Source organism: Dipodomys merriami, unplaced genomic scaffold (assembly GCF_024711535.1).
Source record: "Dipodomys merriami isolate MVZ:Mamm:240054 unplaced genomic scaffold, mDipMer1.0.p SCAF_42, whole genome shotgun sequence".
NCBI classification, from domain to species: domain Eukaryota; kingdom Metazoa; phylum Chordata; class Mammalia; order Rodentia; family Heteromyidae; genus Dipodomys; species Dipodomys merriami.
Window position 1 is genome coordinate 3066672 of NW_027205826.1, and position 16392 is coordinate 3083063.

Sequence of the window (16392 nt, forward strand, 5' to 3'; positions counted from 1 at the left end):
GGTAGTCAGGAGACAAGATCTATTCCATGAGAAGTGCTGTGAGTCCCAGAACCATCAAGAGCTGTTCAGTGGTGACTATGTTTTTAAATGTCTGAAACAGAACGAAAGTCCCATGCACGCCTGCTTCTGGATAGCAGAGTCCCCAGCCATCTGGCTGAAGCTCTAGGAATTCAGATAACAGCCAGGCAGAAACCTTGAAAATTTGGGGGGGAAAAACCCTCAACTTACTGATCATCAAAGATCACCATGGTGGCTCCTGTGTTCGTGCTGTCACCCCAGGAGACAGCTCATCTGGGAGGGGCCCTGGGAGGGTCTGAGTTTCACGATGAACAGTTGGGGATGCTTTACATTCGTTTTGTTTTATGCCCTCATGGGTTGTTTGTCATATTTACATTGTACATGCATTCAGTTTACTTTTTTTTTAGTTGCTAGGTAGTGCTCAGACTACCACAGAGCTTCATCCTCAGCCCCTAATTTAACATTAAAAGGTGTGTGTGTGTGGGAGGGTTGCCCTGAAGGTGTGACTTAAGGGGTAGAGCACCTGCCTCACAGGCCCATAGTGGAACAGGCTTGTCATCTCAGCTACACCAGGAAACATAAAGAGGAGGATCACAGTCCAGCTCCATCTGGCCAAAAAAATCAAGAACCTATCTCAAAAATGACAGTAGCAAAAATGGCTCAAGGTACAGCTAGGTGCCTACCAGGTGCCCTGAGTTCAAACCAGGACTTCCCTTTCCTCCAAAAGAAAGACAGAGACAGAGACAGAGAGAGACAGAGAGAGATTGAAGAGATCCAACATTGAGATACTGCATACGGGCCTTATTTAGATTTTCATTTGTACCAATTACCCAGGAGAAAATATCTTTGAGATATTCCAATGTGGACTAAGCACTAGAGCATACTTGAACTCAGGGATTGGGTGCTGTCCCTGAGCTTTTTTGCTTAAGGCTGGTGCTCTACTGCTTGAGCCACCTCTTCATTTCTGACTTTTGGTGATTAACTGAAGGTAAGAATCTCACAGACTTTCCTGCCTGGACCATCTTCAAATAATAATCCTCAAATCTCAGTCTTCTAAGTAGCTTGCATTACAGGCGTGAGCCACTACTGGCATACTCATTTTGGGGAGTGCATTAATGGCTTTGCAGAGTCTGGGTATATAGTTCAGTGGTAGGGTATTTGCCAGGCATGAGCAGAATGAAAGAGCTTTTTAAACAGTACTGGGGTTTGGATTCAGGGCCTTGTTGCTTCTTAGGAAAGTAATCTGCAATTTGATCCAAGTCTTTTTTTTTTTTTAAATTATTTCTCAGTGTCTTGTACTTCAAGCCCTGACCACCTGGCACCTCCTGAGTAGCAGGGTTAGGGGTGTACCATTATGCCTAGCTCCAACCCAGAGGCTCATACATGCAATGCATTAAGCTTTCTAAAGTTTGCCAGAAAAAGAAGATACAGAAGATGAAAGGTAGGCTAGGTTGCAAGTTTGTATCTTAAGCATGAGACCAGCCTGAGCTACACTTTGATGGATTCCATAGCAAGACCATACCACAAATAAAATCCTAAAACATTTTAGTATACAATACACAGCATACATATATGTTCTCTTTTTTTTTTGGTCGGTTGTGGGGCTTGAACTCTGGGCCTGGGCGCTGTCCCTCAGCTCTTCAGGTCAAGGCTAGCGCTCTAGAGCTTGAGCCACAGCGCCACTTATGCCTTTTTCTGCTTATGTGGTGCTGAGGGATGGAACTCAGGGCCTCATGCATGCAAGGCAAGCACTCTACCACTGAGCCACCTTCCCAGCCCCAATACACAGTATATTAGATCATAGAAAAAAGAATAATCGAAATACTGAAAAAAAGTCGAGAAGTAAATGAATACTGTAGTGTCATACATTATTTAAAAAAAAAACTGGAAAAGACTGGACAAGAGGCTGAGATCTAAGGATACATGTTCACAACCAGCTGGGCAGGAAAGTCCTTGAGCCTCTTATCTCCAATGAATCACCAAAAAGCCAGAAACGGAACTGTGGCACAAGTGGTCAAGTGCTGGTCCTGAGCAAAAAGAGCTCAGAGATAGTGCCCAGGCTCTGCATTCAAGCCCCGGGACAATACCAAAAAGGCAAACAAAACACAAAACAACAACAACAAAAACCTAGGACTGAGATCCGTGGAGCAGAACAATGCTCCTAAGTAATGGATAATCCCAGTAGCATTTTGAGTCATTGGAAAAGTCATTAGTCTGTTTAAATATTTACAGCACCATGAAGATACCTTAAGTTACATAAAAATATATCCTGGTTAGATTTAAGTGTTAAATCTAGTGTGGGTGAGTTGAAGCTGTTTTCCTAACAACAGAAATAGATACATGTTTTGGAAGTAAAATATATCGGGCAGTGTGGGAGCTGGCGGGAAGATCCGGCTGCCTTCCCACTTCCTTCCAGCTTTGCGCCCCGCTCTCCGGAGCCTGCCGGGCAGCACGGAGCTCACGACCTCGACGTCTCCCTGCTGGGTCCCCTGGATGCCGCCGTGTCACTTCTGTTCACGCTGGGATCATTTCCTGGGCATGCTGGCACGGGCTGGGCAGGCCAGGACTTGGGAAGACGAAGCAGGAGAATCTGGGGATTGAAGATCAAGTCTGGACTCGATAACGAGATCGAGTCTCGAAAAAAAACAACAAACAAAAACAACACACACAATCTAAAAAACACAAAACGCATCCTCCACACACCCCAGATGGGACTCGAACCCACAATCCCTGGCTTAGGAGGCCAGTGCCTTATCCATTAGGCCACTGGGGCTTCACGCAAAAAGCGTCAGCTCCGATGCCTCTTAAATTGTGACGCCGTGGGCTGCGTGATGACATCACGTCCGGCTGTAATCAGAAACAAAACCAATCACACGGAAGGGAGGAGACTCCGGATAGTATCCGCGGAACAGGGGAGTCCCTGGCTCAGTGGTGCGGCGGCTCTGGTGTCTCTCAAAGCAAGGATCAAAAGTGGAATTCTGTTGTAGAATCGTAATGGATGGGATTAAAACGCTACGACCACGAAGGGACTCGAACCCTCAATCTTCTGATCCGAAGTCAGACGCCTTATCCATTAGGCCACGCGGTCCACTCCCTGGCTCGCTTTGCCAGGCACTATTAGTTGGTCCACTAGCCATCACTTGCCGTTTCAGGGCACACAGGCGACTCGGTCGCGGCTTGTGGTTTGCTCTGCCGCGTTGGCTTACTCCGGCCGCCGCCGCGCCTCCGGCACCGGGACACTGCGGGCGGGGATCGCCCCGGGCGCTCGGGTCGGGCGTGGGCTAGCGGCTAGGGCATTGGCTGCGAGTCAGGAAGCCGTGGGTTCAAGTCTATTCTGCGAGGTGCGGAGGTGCAGCGCCCCCCGCGGTGCGTGTCACCGCACCGCAGTCGGCGCTGTGCGGGGTTCCACGGGCGGCGCCCGCGGGCTCGACCTCCACGACCTCTGCGCCGGGACCTCGGCCTGCCGCAGTGTCTGAACACGTGTTTGCACACGCGCTATCACGGAACACGTGGATGCAGCTTTTTGTCGCGCCCCAGTGGCCTAATGGATAAGGCACTGGCCTCCTAAGCCAGGGATTGTGGGTTCGAGTCCCACCTGGGGTGGTGCCCTCATTTGCAGCTTTTCAAATGACTTTGGGGGGCAAGACTTCGCTTATGGAAGGGCGGTGGCCACGCAGTTCCCCTACTTGGCCTTGCTTTTGCCTGGGGAGGTTAATCTTTCTTCCCACGTCGGTACTGGAGACTCTCCTGTAGGTCGGAGTCCAGTAGGAGTCTAAGGTGGATCAATACATCCCTGTCGTTTGGTAAAAAGAATACCTTTACCCCAGGTGGGACTCGAACCCACAATCCCTGGCTTAGGAGGCCAGTGCCTTATCCATTAGGCCACTGGGGCTCACAGCACGTGCTGGTTGCCCCTATGCCTCTAATGGACGGCGCTTCCAGGACGGTGACCTTGTAGCGTCTTCAGGAGCAGAGAGCTGGGCCAGCACCAGACTCCAGCTCAGTCCCAGTACACAAGGGAGCTGGGGGCCGCGCAGGGGCTGCCCGAGGCCGCGCAGGGGGCCGCGCTGGGGCGAGGCCGCGCTGGGGCCGCGCTGAGGCCGCCAGGACATCTGCACCAAGGATGCACGTTCCTACTGCTCTGGGCTTGTTGTGTCCATCTATGGTCAAACCCGTGTGTGGAGGGGGACCCCCACAAAGAGGAAAAATACCCTATCAGGGTAACCCAAGAATTTTAGGCTGAAGATGAACAAATAGGAATCATACCCCTGAAAGGAAAACACGGCGGACAGTCGTCCCCCACAGGTCCTGTTATGCCTGTCTGTTCTGTATGTATGCATCAGGCAAAGGGGTACTTCACCCTAGTCTTGCTTTCCTGTTGGAGCAGAATACCCTGCCTTAGGCAAGTGATAAACATAGTGTCCATTTATTTGTTTGTTTATTTGTTTATTTATTTATGTATTTAAAATCCTATTTAAGAATGACAAATAAGGGCTGGGAAGGTGACCCAGTGGTAGAGTGCTTGTCTTGCATGCATGAGGCCCTGGGTCTGATTCCTCAGCACCACATAAGCAAAAAAGAAAAAACCGGAAGTGACGCTGTGGCTCAGGTGGTAGAGCGCTAGCCTTGAGCTGAAGAGCTGAGGGACAGCGCCCAGGCCCAGAGTTCAAGCCCCAGGACCCTCAAAAAAAAAAAAAAAAAGACAATGCCTTTGAAACCTAACAAGCAGTAGTAACTACAGGTCTTACAATGGCTGTACCACCATTGGGAGGCAGAGGCAGGAGGATCAGGAATTTGAGGCCAGCTAGGACAACTTTAGGGAGACCTATCCAAACACACACACACACACAATACAAACAACAGGGTTGGGAAGTGTGACTCAAGTGGTAGAGGGCAAGCACTAGACCTTGGATTCTAGCCTCAGTTCCACCAAAAAAGACTTGAGTCTCCGTGTGTACCTATGCACACGTCTTTGAGCCACTTCCGTTGAGACAGGGCATTCCTGAAGTAGTTTTGCATCTTCTTGAGTATCACCTTAGTGGAATTGTAGTTGTCTCTGTCACTCAGTCCTGAGTCTTTGAGACCTGTCATGTTCATTCTTTTGAACCTGCTTGGGGGGGGGGGGGCGCATGCACTACTCAGGGCCTTATACTCTCACTTGGTATTTTTTGTTCAAGCTGGTGCTCTACCACTTCAGCCATACCTCCATTTTCTAGCCTCCCGTTTTTTTGCTAGTTAATTGGAGAGAAGAGTCTCATTCATGACCTCTTCTGCCCAGGTTGGCTTCAAGATCCTCAGATCTCAGCCTCCTAAGTATCTAGGATTACAGGTGTGAGCCACTGGTATGTTTCTGTTTCCCCTACCATCCCCTCCTGTGCATTTCCTGCTTTCCCAGGGGCCTTCACAAATCAAGTGTCTTCTAAGCCTCCTCTGCTTTCCTTCCTTCCTCCCTGAGTGCTGGCTTGCCTTGTCTGTGTTCCCAATACCCCTCCTTCTTCACCTCACTCCTGGCCACACATCCAGCTCCTGTAGGCCAGGAGGGTTCATGCAGCCATGCTTGGCTGGGGCTACCTACCCCCAACCCCCAGCTCCCATTCTTCCCAGACCAATGTTGTCCCCAGGTTCCTGGAACACCTGGCATTTCCTCTCCACCTGCCCCTGGGGTCCCTGCCTGCTCACACCCTGGCTGGGCAGCAGCCCCAGTAGGGGTGAGGTATCTTGGCTGGAACCTCTGGGTTCCAGTGAATTGAGCTAGAAACCAAGGCTATGATTCTCTGGAGATGAGCAGGAGTCTCTTATTTAAGCCCCTGTAATAACGACAGGGTAGTCACTTCCCAGAGTGTCCCAGCTGGGGTGGGGGGCAGGAGATGGTTGTAATTTGCACTCACCATCCCAGCTCCAGGCAGGTCTAGGAGTAACGCCTCCTCCCCACCCCCCTCTGTACCTTGAGTCACCACTGGTTTCTCCAAGAAACACTTTTACCTCGCTTCCCTGCCACGGAGCCGTGCCTTCTATACCACCTCGCCTCTGCCCATCCAGCTGCTGTTGTCACCCTGCCTCTGTCTTTTGAGACCTTTCTTGGGTTACATAAGTAGAATAGAAATCCATTTTTTCCCCATTTTTTGGCCAGTCCTGGGGCTTGAGCTCAGGGCCTGGGCACTGTCAATGAGCTGCTTTTGCTCAAGGCTAGCGCTCTACCACTTGAGCCAAAGAACCACTTCCGGCCTTTTCTGTGTCTGTGGTACTGAGGACTTCATGTATGCTAGGCAAGCACTCTACCACTGAGCCACCTTCCCAATGCATCCTCTCCCCCCTGTCCTTTTCTGGGGGTTTGAACTCAGTCTCTCACCAGCTCTGCCTCCTGAGCCACACCCCAAGCTCAGCTTTTCATTGTCACCTGCTAGAATATCCAAGGATGACTTCCTCTGTTCCCTGCCATCCTCCCCCTCATCCAGTGTGTCACACACCCAGCATCACTGAGTTAAAGAACGTTGCACATCCTGTGTACGACCCTCAACCCCCTGCTCATCTATATGATGCCAAACAATGTTTCTCTGGTATCTGGCCTGGCCTGCTCACACCTGGTTCATTACCGCACATCTGATACATCACGACGCGATATTTGTCAAATGGGAGAACTTGATCTGACAGTATAGAACATTCTAAGAACTTCCAAGTAACCTTCTGTCATGCTAGCCTCTGTGTTCATCCTCAGAGGACTGTAAAAATCTTCCCAGCCCTGCCTTTGAAGTCTACACCTAACACAGCTCCTCATGCATGCCGCTTCTTCCTTCAAATACTCTATGCCTCCTGTTTCTTTTATTTTTTGGGTACCAGTACTGGGGCTTGAACTCAGGGCCTGGGCACTGTCCCTGAGCTTTTTGCTCAAGGCTAGCACTCTAAAACCGGACCCACAGCACTACTAGCTTTTTCTGTGTATGTGGTACTGAGGAATTGAACCCAGGGCTTCATGCATGCTAGGCAAGCAATCTACCACTAAGCCACACTCCCAGCCCAAGGCTTTATACTCTACTCTTGCTTAGCATTTTCCCTCAAAAGTGATGCTCTATTACTTAAGCTACAGTTCTACTTCTGACTTTTTACTGGTTATTTGGACTTAAGAGTCTATTGGATTTATCTTCCCAGGCTGGCTATGAACTGTGATCCTCAGATCTTAGTTTCCTAAGTAGCTAGGATTATAGTGAGCCACCAGTGTCCAGCTTCTCTATTAAAACCTAACCTCCTACTGGGTGCTGGTGGCTCGCACCTGCAATCCTAGCTACTCAGGAGGCTAAGATCCCAAGAATCATATGAAGCCAGCCTGGGCATGAAAATCCATGAGACTCTTTATCTCCAATAAACTATTCAGAAAAAACCAGAAGTGGAGCTGTGGCTCAAGTGGTAGAGTGCTAGTCTTGAGCAAAAGCAGCTTAGGGAAAATGCCCAGGCCCAAGTTCAAGCCTCATGAAGGGCCAAAAAACCCCCCAAACCTAACCACCTTCCCTTGGATCTGAGGTCTTCTCACTGCATCTCCCTTACCCCTTAGGCAAACTCTCAGCCCCCAGGCAGGACCTACCACTGTTTTCCTAGGCACCAGTAGAGAGCTGTTTCCTGTTCCGTGCTCACACTGTCTTGTGTTCACACTGTCTGTCCCCTTCAGACGCCATGTCCTACTCCCTCCCTGATTAAAACGCACACCTTTCCCAAAGCTCAGCCGAAATGGCTGCTTACTCGCTTCAGCCCTCAAGGACAGAGCCAGAACCCTCTGCCCTGCGCCACGTTATGAGGGTTGGTGCCCAGGTGGATCTATCTCATTGAGAGAAAAAGTAAGAATTCGGCTCTGAGGCATTCTGAATGGGGAGTGGAGCCCAGCAAGCTGGGGAGTTTACTGGGGCCAACAATGTTGGGGGACGGGAAGAACAATGACACTGCCTAGAGACCACGGATGGTGCTTGTACGGAGTCAGTGCACAATCATTCGCCACAGACAAATGAAACAGAGCCATCTTTTCTGTGGTGTTACTGCGACGTCCCAAGCACTGGTCTTTGCTGCTGCGGGTGATTGTCAATCCACATCTACCCTCCTGCTTGTCTTTGTGGCGGAAGTGATTCTCTTTTGTCTCAGCCTTTCCCGATTCATGTTTTCTATCCTAGAAACAAAAACACTGCAGTGAGGCCCAGATGTCCAATCAGTGCTTTTCAGAGTGGAGAGAGGAGCTGGAAGCCGAGCAGCCCCACACCTGCAGGTGCCAGAGGCGCACCTCAGCCAGGTCAAAGTCCTCACTCCCCCCCCCCCCCCCCCCCCCGTGGGAGCTCCCAGGCTCCACCATGCCTCCTCTCACCAGTGCAGCCTTTGGCCACACAGACCAGTTCATGGAAGCCTAGGGCACTGTCTGATACCTAATTCTCTGGATTTGAGCATCTTCTCTGGATGGCTCCTTGGGTGTCTGGCTGGCCTCAGCGATCATATCTCGAATTTTCTGTAGGCAGTCTGCTAGATTGCGGAATTGAAAGCGGCTGCTTTCAGAGGTGACTATCAACTCTCCTGCTCGGTTGATCTTATTTTTATGCTGCAGAGAACAAACGTAACAATGGGTCCTGCAGGGGCAGGCTTAGCCCTCCCTTCCCTGCCCCTCGTGGCACCAGGAGGAAGACGGGGAGAAGAGTACCCTGACAGCGATCTTCTGCCGCACAGACTCTGCCATCCAGTCAGCAGATGCCAAGTGGAACCTGACCTCTGCCTTGGAATTCACTGTGGATGAAGGGAGAACAGAGCACACATAGATCACAAGGCTCTTAGGAAGGCCAGTGCCCAGGGGACCCCGACCACACACACTGAGTCCTGTAGCAACAGCCCCAGCACAGGCCTGCAAAGCTAGTGGGCTAAGACAAAAGAGCTCCTGGGAACCCAATGTACAGTGCTCATGTACAGTTCTACTGTGGTCCCAAAAAGAAAAGGAGGAGTGTGTCCCATAAGGAAGGAAGGGAACCAGCAGGCACCGGTGACGCACGCCTGTAATCCCAGCTCCTGAGGAGGCTGAGATCTGAGGATCATGGTTCAAAGCCAGCCCGGGCAGAAAAGTCCATGAGCCTCTTATCACCAATTAACCACCAGAAAACCTGAAGTGGAGCTGTGGCTCAAGTGGTAGAGTTCTAGCACTGCATACAAAAGCTCAGGGACAGCACTCAGGCCCCTATTCAAGCCCTAATACTGGCACACACACACACACACACACAAAGTAAAACAAAACAAAATGAATGCAGGAAACCTGTTCCTGGCCAGGCTAGCAGCTCACACTGAGTTCTCTTTGTTCAGCTTCACAAGCCAGTCTAGCAACCCACAGCAGAGAGCCTACGGTTAGACCACACTCAGAACAGAGAGGATTATTCTAAGCTGGTGGCAAGTAAGCTGCTGCTGAAAAATCCCTTTATATCACAGGCATGCATGCACAGTGCTCCCTCCTCAAGCCCATCCTCTAATTGAGTTTTAGAGCAAAAGAACACACCACGGTGCTGTACCTTTGTTAACGTTCTGACCCCCGGGCCCGCTGCTCCGACAGTAAGATATGGTCAGGCGGTCTGTGAAACGGAGGAACACACACACAAATGACTATCACACACCCAAATACGCAAACTGTGAACCCACCGTCAGTCCAGCTGCCCCCGTGCACAGTCCTCCCCTCTAGCCACACACAGTCAAACACAGATTGAGGCTGGAGGTGTGGCTCTAGGGGCAGAGCACCTGCCCAGCAAGCAAAAAGTTCTGGATTTAAATTCTAGTACCAAGCCAGGTGCCAGTGGCACTAGCTATTCAGGAGGCTGAGATCTGGGGCTTCAGATTTGAAGCCACCTGGGCAGAAAAGTCCATGAGACTCCAAATAACCAGCAAGAATCCAAGTAGTAGTGTGGCTCAAGTGGTAGAGCGCCAGCCTTGAGTGAAAATGCTCAGGGACTGTGCCCACGCACCAAGTTCAAGTTGGATTGGAGGCAGAGTTCGAGTAGTAGAACACTAGCTACAAGCAGAAAAAGCTGAATGAGAGCATAAGGCCCTGAGTCCAAGCCCTAGTACCAATACACACACACACACACACACACACACACACACACACACACACACACACACACACACACACACACACACACACACACACACACACACGAACAAAAGACAAAGAGAGAGAGAGAAAGCAAGCAAGCTCACTCTTCAATTGTGTGGTAACCTGTATAGTTGTACATGAGTAGCTATACCGCCATTTACTTTTTACCCAGAAACCATTTCTTTCTTTCTTTTTTTGGTCGGTCATGGGGTCTGAACTCTGGGCCTGGGCGCTGTCCCTCAGCTCTTCAGCTCAAGGCTAGCACTCTACCACTTGAGTCACAGTGCTACTTCTGGCTTTTTCCGCTTATGTTGAGCTCAGGAATCAAACCCAGGGCCTCATGCATGCAAGGCAAGCACTCTACTGCTGAGCCACCTTCCGAGCCTCAAACCATTTCTTTTCCTTAAGCGGGCAAGGGATTTTGGAAGGAACAAGTGAGAGATGGAGGGGGGCGCTCTACCACTTAGCTATACCTCTAGCCTCTCTCTTTTTTTTTTAGTCTGAGACCAGGACTCAAACTCAGTAACCGACACTTTCGCTCATTGGCAAGTGCTCTACCAACTGAGCCACGTCTCCACCCTGTCTGCTATTTTAATGAAAGCCAAATTACTTACCCAGAGGGATGTCATTGATGGCTTGTTTCAAATCACCCTGGAATGTAATGTACACAGTGTCAAAAAAGTATTACCTGCTGGGTGACCCCCTAACTGGTCCAGAGCAAAAAAAGAAGTGGTTTTAAAACTGTAATTCTCTCAAATGAAATAATGAGCATTTTCAAATGTCCAACAAAATCATCAGATCAGAGTGACAGAAGCAGTATCTGCTGATTCCAGAAATACCCCCTTAGAAACACTCCTCTGAGGGCTGGGACTGTGGCTTAGCTTAGCATGCATGAAGCCCTGGGTTCAATTCCTTGGTACCACGTAAGCAGAAAAAGCCAGAAGTTAACTGGCAGAGTACTAGTCCTGAGCAAAAGAAGCTCAGGGACAGAGCCCAGGTACTGAGTTCAAGACCTAGGACTGGCAAAACAAAAAAACCCAAAAAACCCAAAACTCCGATCCTCTAGGAAACAGAATTCACATCTGCAGCTGTCCCTGACTGAGTGCACATAAGCTCTTGGGAGGCACGGCCAGAGACCTGTACACATGCATCTGTATGTAGCTGCAGAACAGAGCCAACATCCACTGTCACCCTTGAGCCTCAAGCCTGGTCACCTCTGCTCCCGGCTCCTTTGGGTGTCACAGGAGGCTCCCAGGTGAGGATACCTACCTTGATTGGGCCTGGGACCTCTGCCCTGCAGGCTCCTGTCAAACTACCTTAGCCCAGGACTTATCTATCATGTGTTTCTCCCCAAGCTCTTTGTCCTCTTCAGCCTTAAATCCTTGAGGCCCAGCACAATCACTACCCTCTCCAAGGCTTTTCTGGCCCTCTAAGCACAAAGCATCTTTGTCTGGACGCCCTCTGGCTGCCGACATCCAATCCCAAACATTCCTTCTGGCTGCCTGCATCCCTTTTGTCTTAGAATGACTGAGGAAAGCTGGGTGCCAGTGGCTCACTACTGTAATCTTGGCTACTCAGGAAGCTGAGAGCTGAGGATCATGGTTCAAAGCCAGCCTGGGCAGAAAAGTCCCCATGAAACTCTTATCTCCAATTAACCACTCAAAAACTGCAAGGGCAGCAGTGGCTCAAAGTGGTAGAACACTAGCCTTGAGCAAAAGAGCTCTGCAGGGCCCAAGCCCTGAATTCAACAACAACAACAAAAAGAATGACTGAGGGAAGATATCTCCCTACGTCTCTTCCTTAGAATCTCTTTGTGTGTGTGTGTGTGTGCGCGCGCGCTGTGTGTGTGTGCACGCACACACACACACACACGCGCGCGCGCGCGCACATGCATTTGCTGGGACTTAAGCCAAGGGTCTCATGAAGTTTGTTCACAGCTGATGCTCTACTACTTGAGCCATCCTTTAGGTCTGGCATTTTGCTGTTTAACTGGAAATAGAGTCTAGCAGGCTTTTCTGCCTGGCCTGGCTTCAAACCATGATCCTCCAGATTTGAGCTAGGATTACAGGCATAATCCTGGCCTTTGTAATCTTAAATACTGGTGTCTGCCTGAAATCCTTTCTCTGTTCATATTTCCATGATGAAAATATCATCTGTGGGCTGGGAATGTGGCTTAGTGGTAGAATGCTTGCCTAGCATGCATGAAGCCCTGGGTTCGATTCCTCAGTACCACATAAGCAGAAAAAAGCTGGAAGTGGCACTGTGGCTCAAATGGTAGAGTGCTGTAACCTTGAGCAAATGAAGTTCAGGGACAGTGCCCAGGCCCTCAGTTCAGGCCCCAAGATTGGCAAAAAAAAAAAAAAAAAAAAAAAATGTCATCTGTGTTGGTGACTGACTACTTGCTGGCTCAAACCTCACAACTTCAGTTCCATATGTAAAGTCACTTCTGAGATGCTAATGTACTTTCACACCTCACTGTCACTGGGGACTGCCCTGTCCGCATACACACAGAGGCTAGAATCTGATCAATTTAGAGTACTCCTGTTTTCACCCTGCTTGTCCTCTCTGCCTACGTTATTATTATTATGATGATGATGATTATTATTATTATTATTATTTTGCTAGTCCTGGGGCTTGAATTCAGGGCTTGGGCACTGTCCCTGAGCTTCTTTTGCTAAAGGCTAGCACTCTACCACTTGAGCCACAGCACCACTTTTGGCTTTTTCTCTGTTATGTGGTGCTGAGGAATCGAACCCAGGGCTTCATGCATGCTAGGCAAGCACTCTACCAACTAGGCCACACTCCCAGCCCTCTGGCTGCATTATTACAACCTCCTAATTTATCTTGCGATGGCCATTGTCTATTAGTGGCCAGACTCTATAAAAGATCCTTGTAAAACTGGGTTCTAACATTCCATTCTCTACCTCAACTCTCCAAAAGGTCTCTACTGCATTCAGAGGAAAGGTTAACGGCCAGAAGACGCTTTCCCCAACTACCCTTCTCCTATCTAGCTTCACTCTAGACTTGCCCTGATCAGCCATACCTGTCCAGCATGCTACTGCCTTGAGTTTATGTGCTGCTCACATGTGGGTGGCTGAAATCTGTATTTCTGTATGTCTTTATCTGTGTCTATACATATACGTGAAGGGATTATGAAAACCTGAATACAGGGACTGCCTTGGGAGCATAAAACACACCTGGGATGTTCACCTCCCCCATATTCTCACAGCTCATTGATTTGTTTCTTCTACTGTTACTTAAATGCCAACTCTTCATAGGCCCTATCCTACTTTAAAGGGCAACTCTATCTCTAGCATTTCTCCTTCTTTCTGGTCTTAATTATTATTTTTTTGGGTCCGGTCGTGGGGCCTGAACTCTGGGCCTGGGCGCTGTCCCTCTACTCTCCAGCTCAAGGCTAGCACTCTACCACTTGTGCCACAGCGCCACTTCCGGCTTTTTTCTTTTTTGCTTATGTGGTGCTGAGGAATCGAACCCAGGGCCTCAGGCATGCAAGGCAAGCGCTCTACCACTAAGCCACCTTCCCAGACTCTTAATTAATTACTTTTGTGCCAGTACTGGGGCTTGAATTTAGGGTCTGGTCACTGTTCTGGAGCTTTTTCCCCCGCTCAAGGGTAGCTCTCTGGCACTTGATCCACAGCTCCACTTCTGGTTTTTGAATTGTTATTTGGAGATGAGTCTTACGGGGGCTTTTCTGATCTGTCTGGCTTCGAACCACGGACCTTCAGATCTCAGTCTCAGTAAGGATTACAGGTGTGAGTCACCGGTACCAGGCAGCCTCTACCTTTATTGTCCATCGTGGAGGGCCAGAATGCCTCTGGGGGTAAGAATGTGGGCCAGACGACCAGGAACAAACGCGGAAAAGCTACAGGCCTCGAAAGAAGTCCATCTAACCAAGTTTCCCATCGCGCCCACCGCTGTAGCCACCGGAGACCCGGCCACAGCCCCTCAGTCCCAGCGCTGCAGTCCCCGCCCCGCCCCCTGGTTGCCAGGACGACAAGCCCCTCCCCGTCGCCACGTTCTGCGCGGAGGCCTTCACGTGACTCCATGCCCGGCCAATGGAACGCCGTCGGCATGACGTCGTCCTTTCCAGCTCACCGGGACCCTCCAGGCGGTGTCCGAACCCTTGGAGTCGGGGTAGAGTTTGTCCAGGCTGTAGATGCTCTGGAACTCGGGGCCGTCTACCTGCTTGTGCAGAGCCCGGCGGGGACAGCGTGCGGGCGGCGGGAACAGCCAAGTTCCGGCTCGTGTCAGGCCCCAGCGCAGGCACCTGGCGGCCGCCATGTTGGAATCTCAAGCGACTTCCGGTGTGCGCGTCCTTCTGCGGTCTGCGCGCTCGCGCTGCGCTAGACACTTCGGTTCCGTCCTGCTTCTGGGGTTGCGTCCCGCTTCCGAGTCTCCTGTCCTGGAGGCGGCAGGCTGGGCGCCCCGTAATACTCCCGGGTCAGCTGTTCCTGGGGAGGCCTGGTTGGCACCCGGAAGACTCCCAGACAGCGAGTTTCCCAAAGAGCCCGCCAGTAAAAGGAACCGTGGGTCAGCTGGTGGTGCACGCCTGTAATCCCAGCACTCAGGAGGCGGAGGCAGGCGGAGGCAGGCGGGCCGCGCGTCCGTGGGCTACGCTGGGAGACCTTTAAGATAAAACCCAGGATTCCTTGCCCCTAGAAATACTTCTTTTCTCAATGTGTTCGGCCTCCTCTAGGATCCTTCAATATCCAAATGAAAACTATCATTAGTGTAATCTTCCCCTGTGGCCCAATCTTATTTTTCGAACTTGCTTGCCTGCCTTCTAGCTACCCATCATCCGATCTTACTTTTCTAATTTAAGTTTCTGTCTCTTAGGCAGAATGTGAGCCCTAGGAGAGAGCCTCCCTGCCTAGCAACAGGAGCATGGCACCTCCGTAGCACTCCACAAATACTGAGCAAGGTCGAGGAAAGACTGAGACAAGCTGCCCCGGGGTGAATAGAGCAGTTGGCAAAGCTCCCTTCACCTACTGCTGTAGGAAAACATCCAGAATGGAGGTCCTTTTGTGGTGATGTGTATTTGAGAGTTGAGTTTAGATACAGATGAAAGGATTTTGGATCTTTCCAAAAGGCAGCCTATCAGCACACCTTTGCAGGTCTGTAGGGCATGTTAGAAAGGAAGGTCACAGAGGAAAGTATTTCCAAAGCGTTGACAACATCCCCTCCCCGCCCCCCCCCCCCAGCTTCCAGGATTTGGAAGGTGATTTCTTCTAGCCAGGAAGTAAAGGGGAGCCTGGAGAGGTAGGTACAGAGGGCCATAGTTAGATCTTCGTTTGTATATGGGGAGAGGGAGTACTAAGACTTGAACTCAGGGCTTTTCACTCAGCTTTAGCTTCCCCTGCTCCAAGGCAGGTGCTGTACCACTTAAGCCACACACTCACGTCTAGCTTTTGGCTAGTTAATTGGAGACCAGAGTCTGGGGCTTTCCTGCACAGGCTGGCTTTGAAATAGGATTCCCTTGCAAGGTGCCAGTGGCTCACGCCTGTAAGCCTAGCTACTCAGGAAGCTGAGATCTGAGGAATACAGTTCAAAGCCAGCCCAGGTAGGAAAGTCCTTGAGACTCTTATCTACAATTAACCACCAGAAAACTGGAAGTGGTGCTGTGGCTCAAGTGGCAGAGCACTAGCCTTGAGCTGAAGAGCTGAGGGACAGTGCCCAGGCCCAGAGTTAAAGCCCCACAACTGACAAAAAGAAAAAGAAAAGGATCCTCAGATCTCAGCCTCCTGAGTAGCTAGAATTATAAGTATGAGCCACTGGCACCCAAGCTGCAAAGCAACCCCTCCCCATCTTTTTTTTTTTTTTTTAAATAGCTCTGCTGAACTGAGAAGCTCTTAATTCTGAAAAGGTTCCAAGTAGAGCCAGCAGTTTGAAAACAAGCTAAACCCAAAGTTCCTTTATACAGTGTTGAGGGAAAACAGAACTCAATAAATGTAGTCATTAGTAGTAATGCTTGTGGTAGTTTTCTTCATGAAGAGTGCTATTTTTAGGGGCAAAAAGCATAATTACCTACAAAAATAAGCCCCTGGGATAGTTTAAGTATTCCCTGGGGATGCTGGCTGATTGAAACCGGAGATTATCATTGAAGGGAACCTTTACTATCTCTGCATCATTGAGGAGATAAACCAATTTCCAGGCACTGACATTGTAAACTCCAACCAGGGAGGAATGGCAATTGACATACTCTTTTGGAGCTGTAGGCTGCAATGAAACTCTCCCGGGTCCTTCTTTGTCTGACTTAG

At 50.1% G+C, this 16392-nt stretch overlaps 1 protein-coding gene and 4 non-coding genes across 6 annotated transcripts; 1 reads left to right on the top strand and 4 right to left on the bottom strand.

Moving 5' to 3' along the window:
* Positions 1–2718: 2718 nt before the first annotated feature.
* On the bottom strand, positions 2719–2791 carry Trnar-ccu (transfer RNA arginine (anticodon CCU)). The gene has a single exon. It is a non-coding gene; the product is annotated as a tRNA-Arg (tRNA).
* Positions 2792–3033: 242 nt separating this feature from the next.
* Positions 3034–3106, bottom strand: Trnar-ucg (transfer RNA arginine (anticodon UCG)). The gene has a single exon. It is a non-coding gene; the product is annotated as a tRNA-Arg (tRNA).
* Positions 3107–3548: 442 nt separating this feature from the next.
* Positions 3549–3621, top strand: Trnar-ccu (transfer RNA arginine (anticodon CCU)). Its single transcript has one exon. It is a non-coding gene; the product is annotated as a tRNA-Arg (tRNA).
* A 216-nt stretch (positions 3622–3837) lies between these two features.
* Positions 3838–3910, bottom strand: Trnar-ccu (transfer RNA arginine (anticodon CCU)). The gene has a single exon. It is a non-coding gene; the product is annotated as a tRNA-Arg (tRNA).
* Positions 3911–8036: 4126 nt separating this feature from the next.
* Positions 8037–14447, bottom strand: Mrpl58 (mitochondrial ribosomal protein L58). 2 transcript variants are annotated; one of them, XM_069993057.1, is made up of 6 exons: positions 14231–14447; positions 10729–10765; positions 9537–9596; positions 8687–8769; positions 8418–8587; positions 8037–8167 (listed from the first exon to the last, which is right to left on the bottom strand). In XM_069993057.1, the coding sequence occupies exons 1-6, from the start codon at positions 14414–14416 to the stop codon at positions 8083–8085; spliced, it is 621 nt and encodes a 206-aa protein (XP_069849158.1). In that variant the 5' UTR covers positions 14417–14447; the 3' UTR covers positions 8037–8082. The 2 variants fall into 2 exon arrangements, with proteins under 2 accessions (XP_069849158.1, XP_069849159.1); XM_069993058.1 differs by having other exon boundaries at positions 14318–14446.
* Positions 14448–16392: the final 1945 nt, after the last annotated feature.

What these genes read in the sequence shown, in the direction of transcription:
- Mrpl58 (XM_069993057.1), bottom strand. Translation starts at nt 14,416, where the DNA reads ATGGCGGCCGCCAGGTGCCTGCGCTGGGGCCTGACACGAGCCGGAACT. An exon ending in GGCAGAAGATCGCTGTCAGG is followed by an intron (nt 8,588 to 8,686) that starts GTACTCTTCTCC and finishes TGTTCTCTGCAG; the next exon opens with CATAAAAATAAGATCAACCG. An exon ending in GCTCAAATCCAGAGAATTAG is followed by an intron (nt 8,168 to 8,417) that starts GTATCAGACAGT and finishes TTTTGTTTCTAG; the next exon opens with GATAGAAAACATGAATCGGG.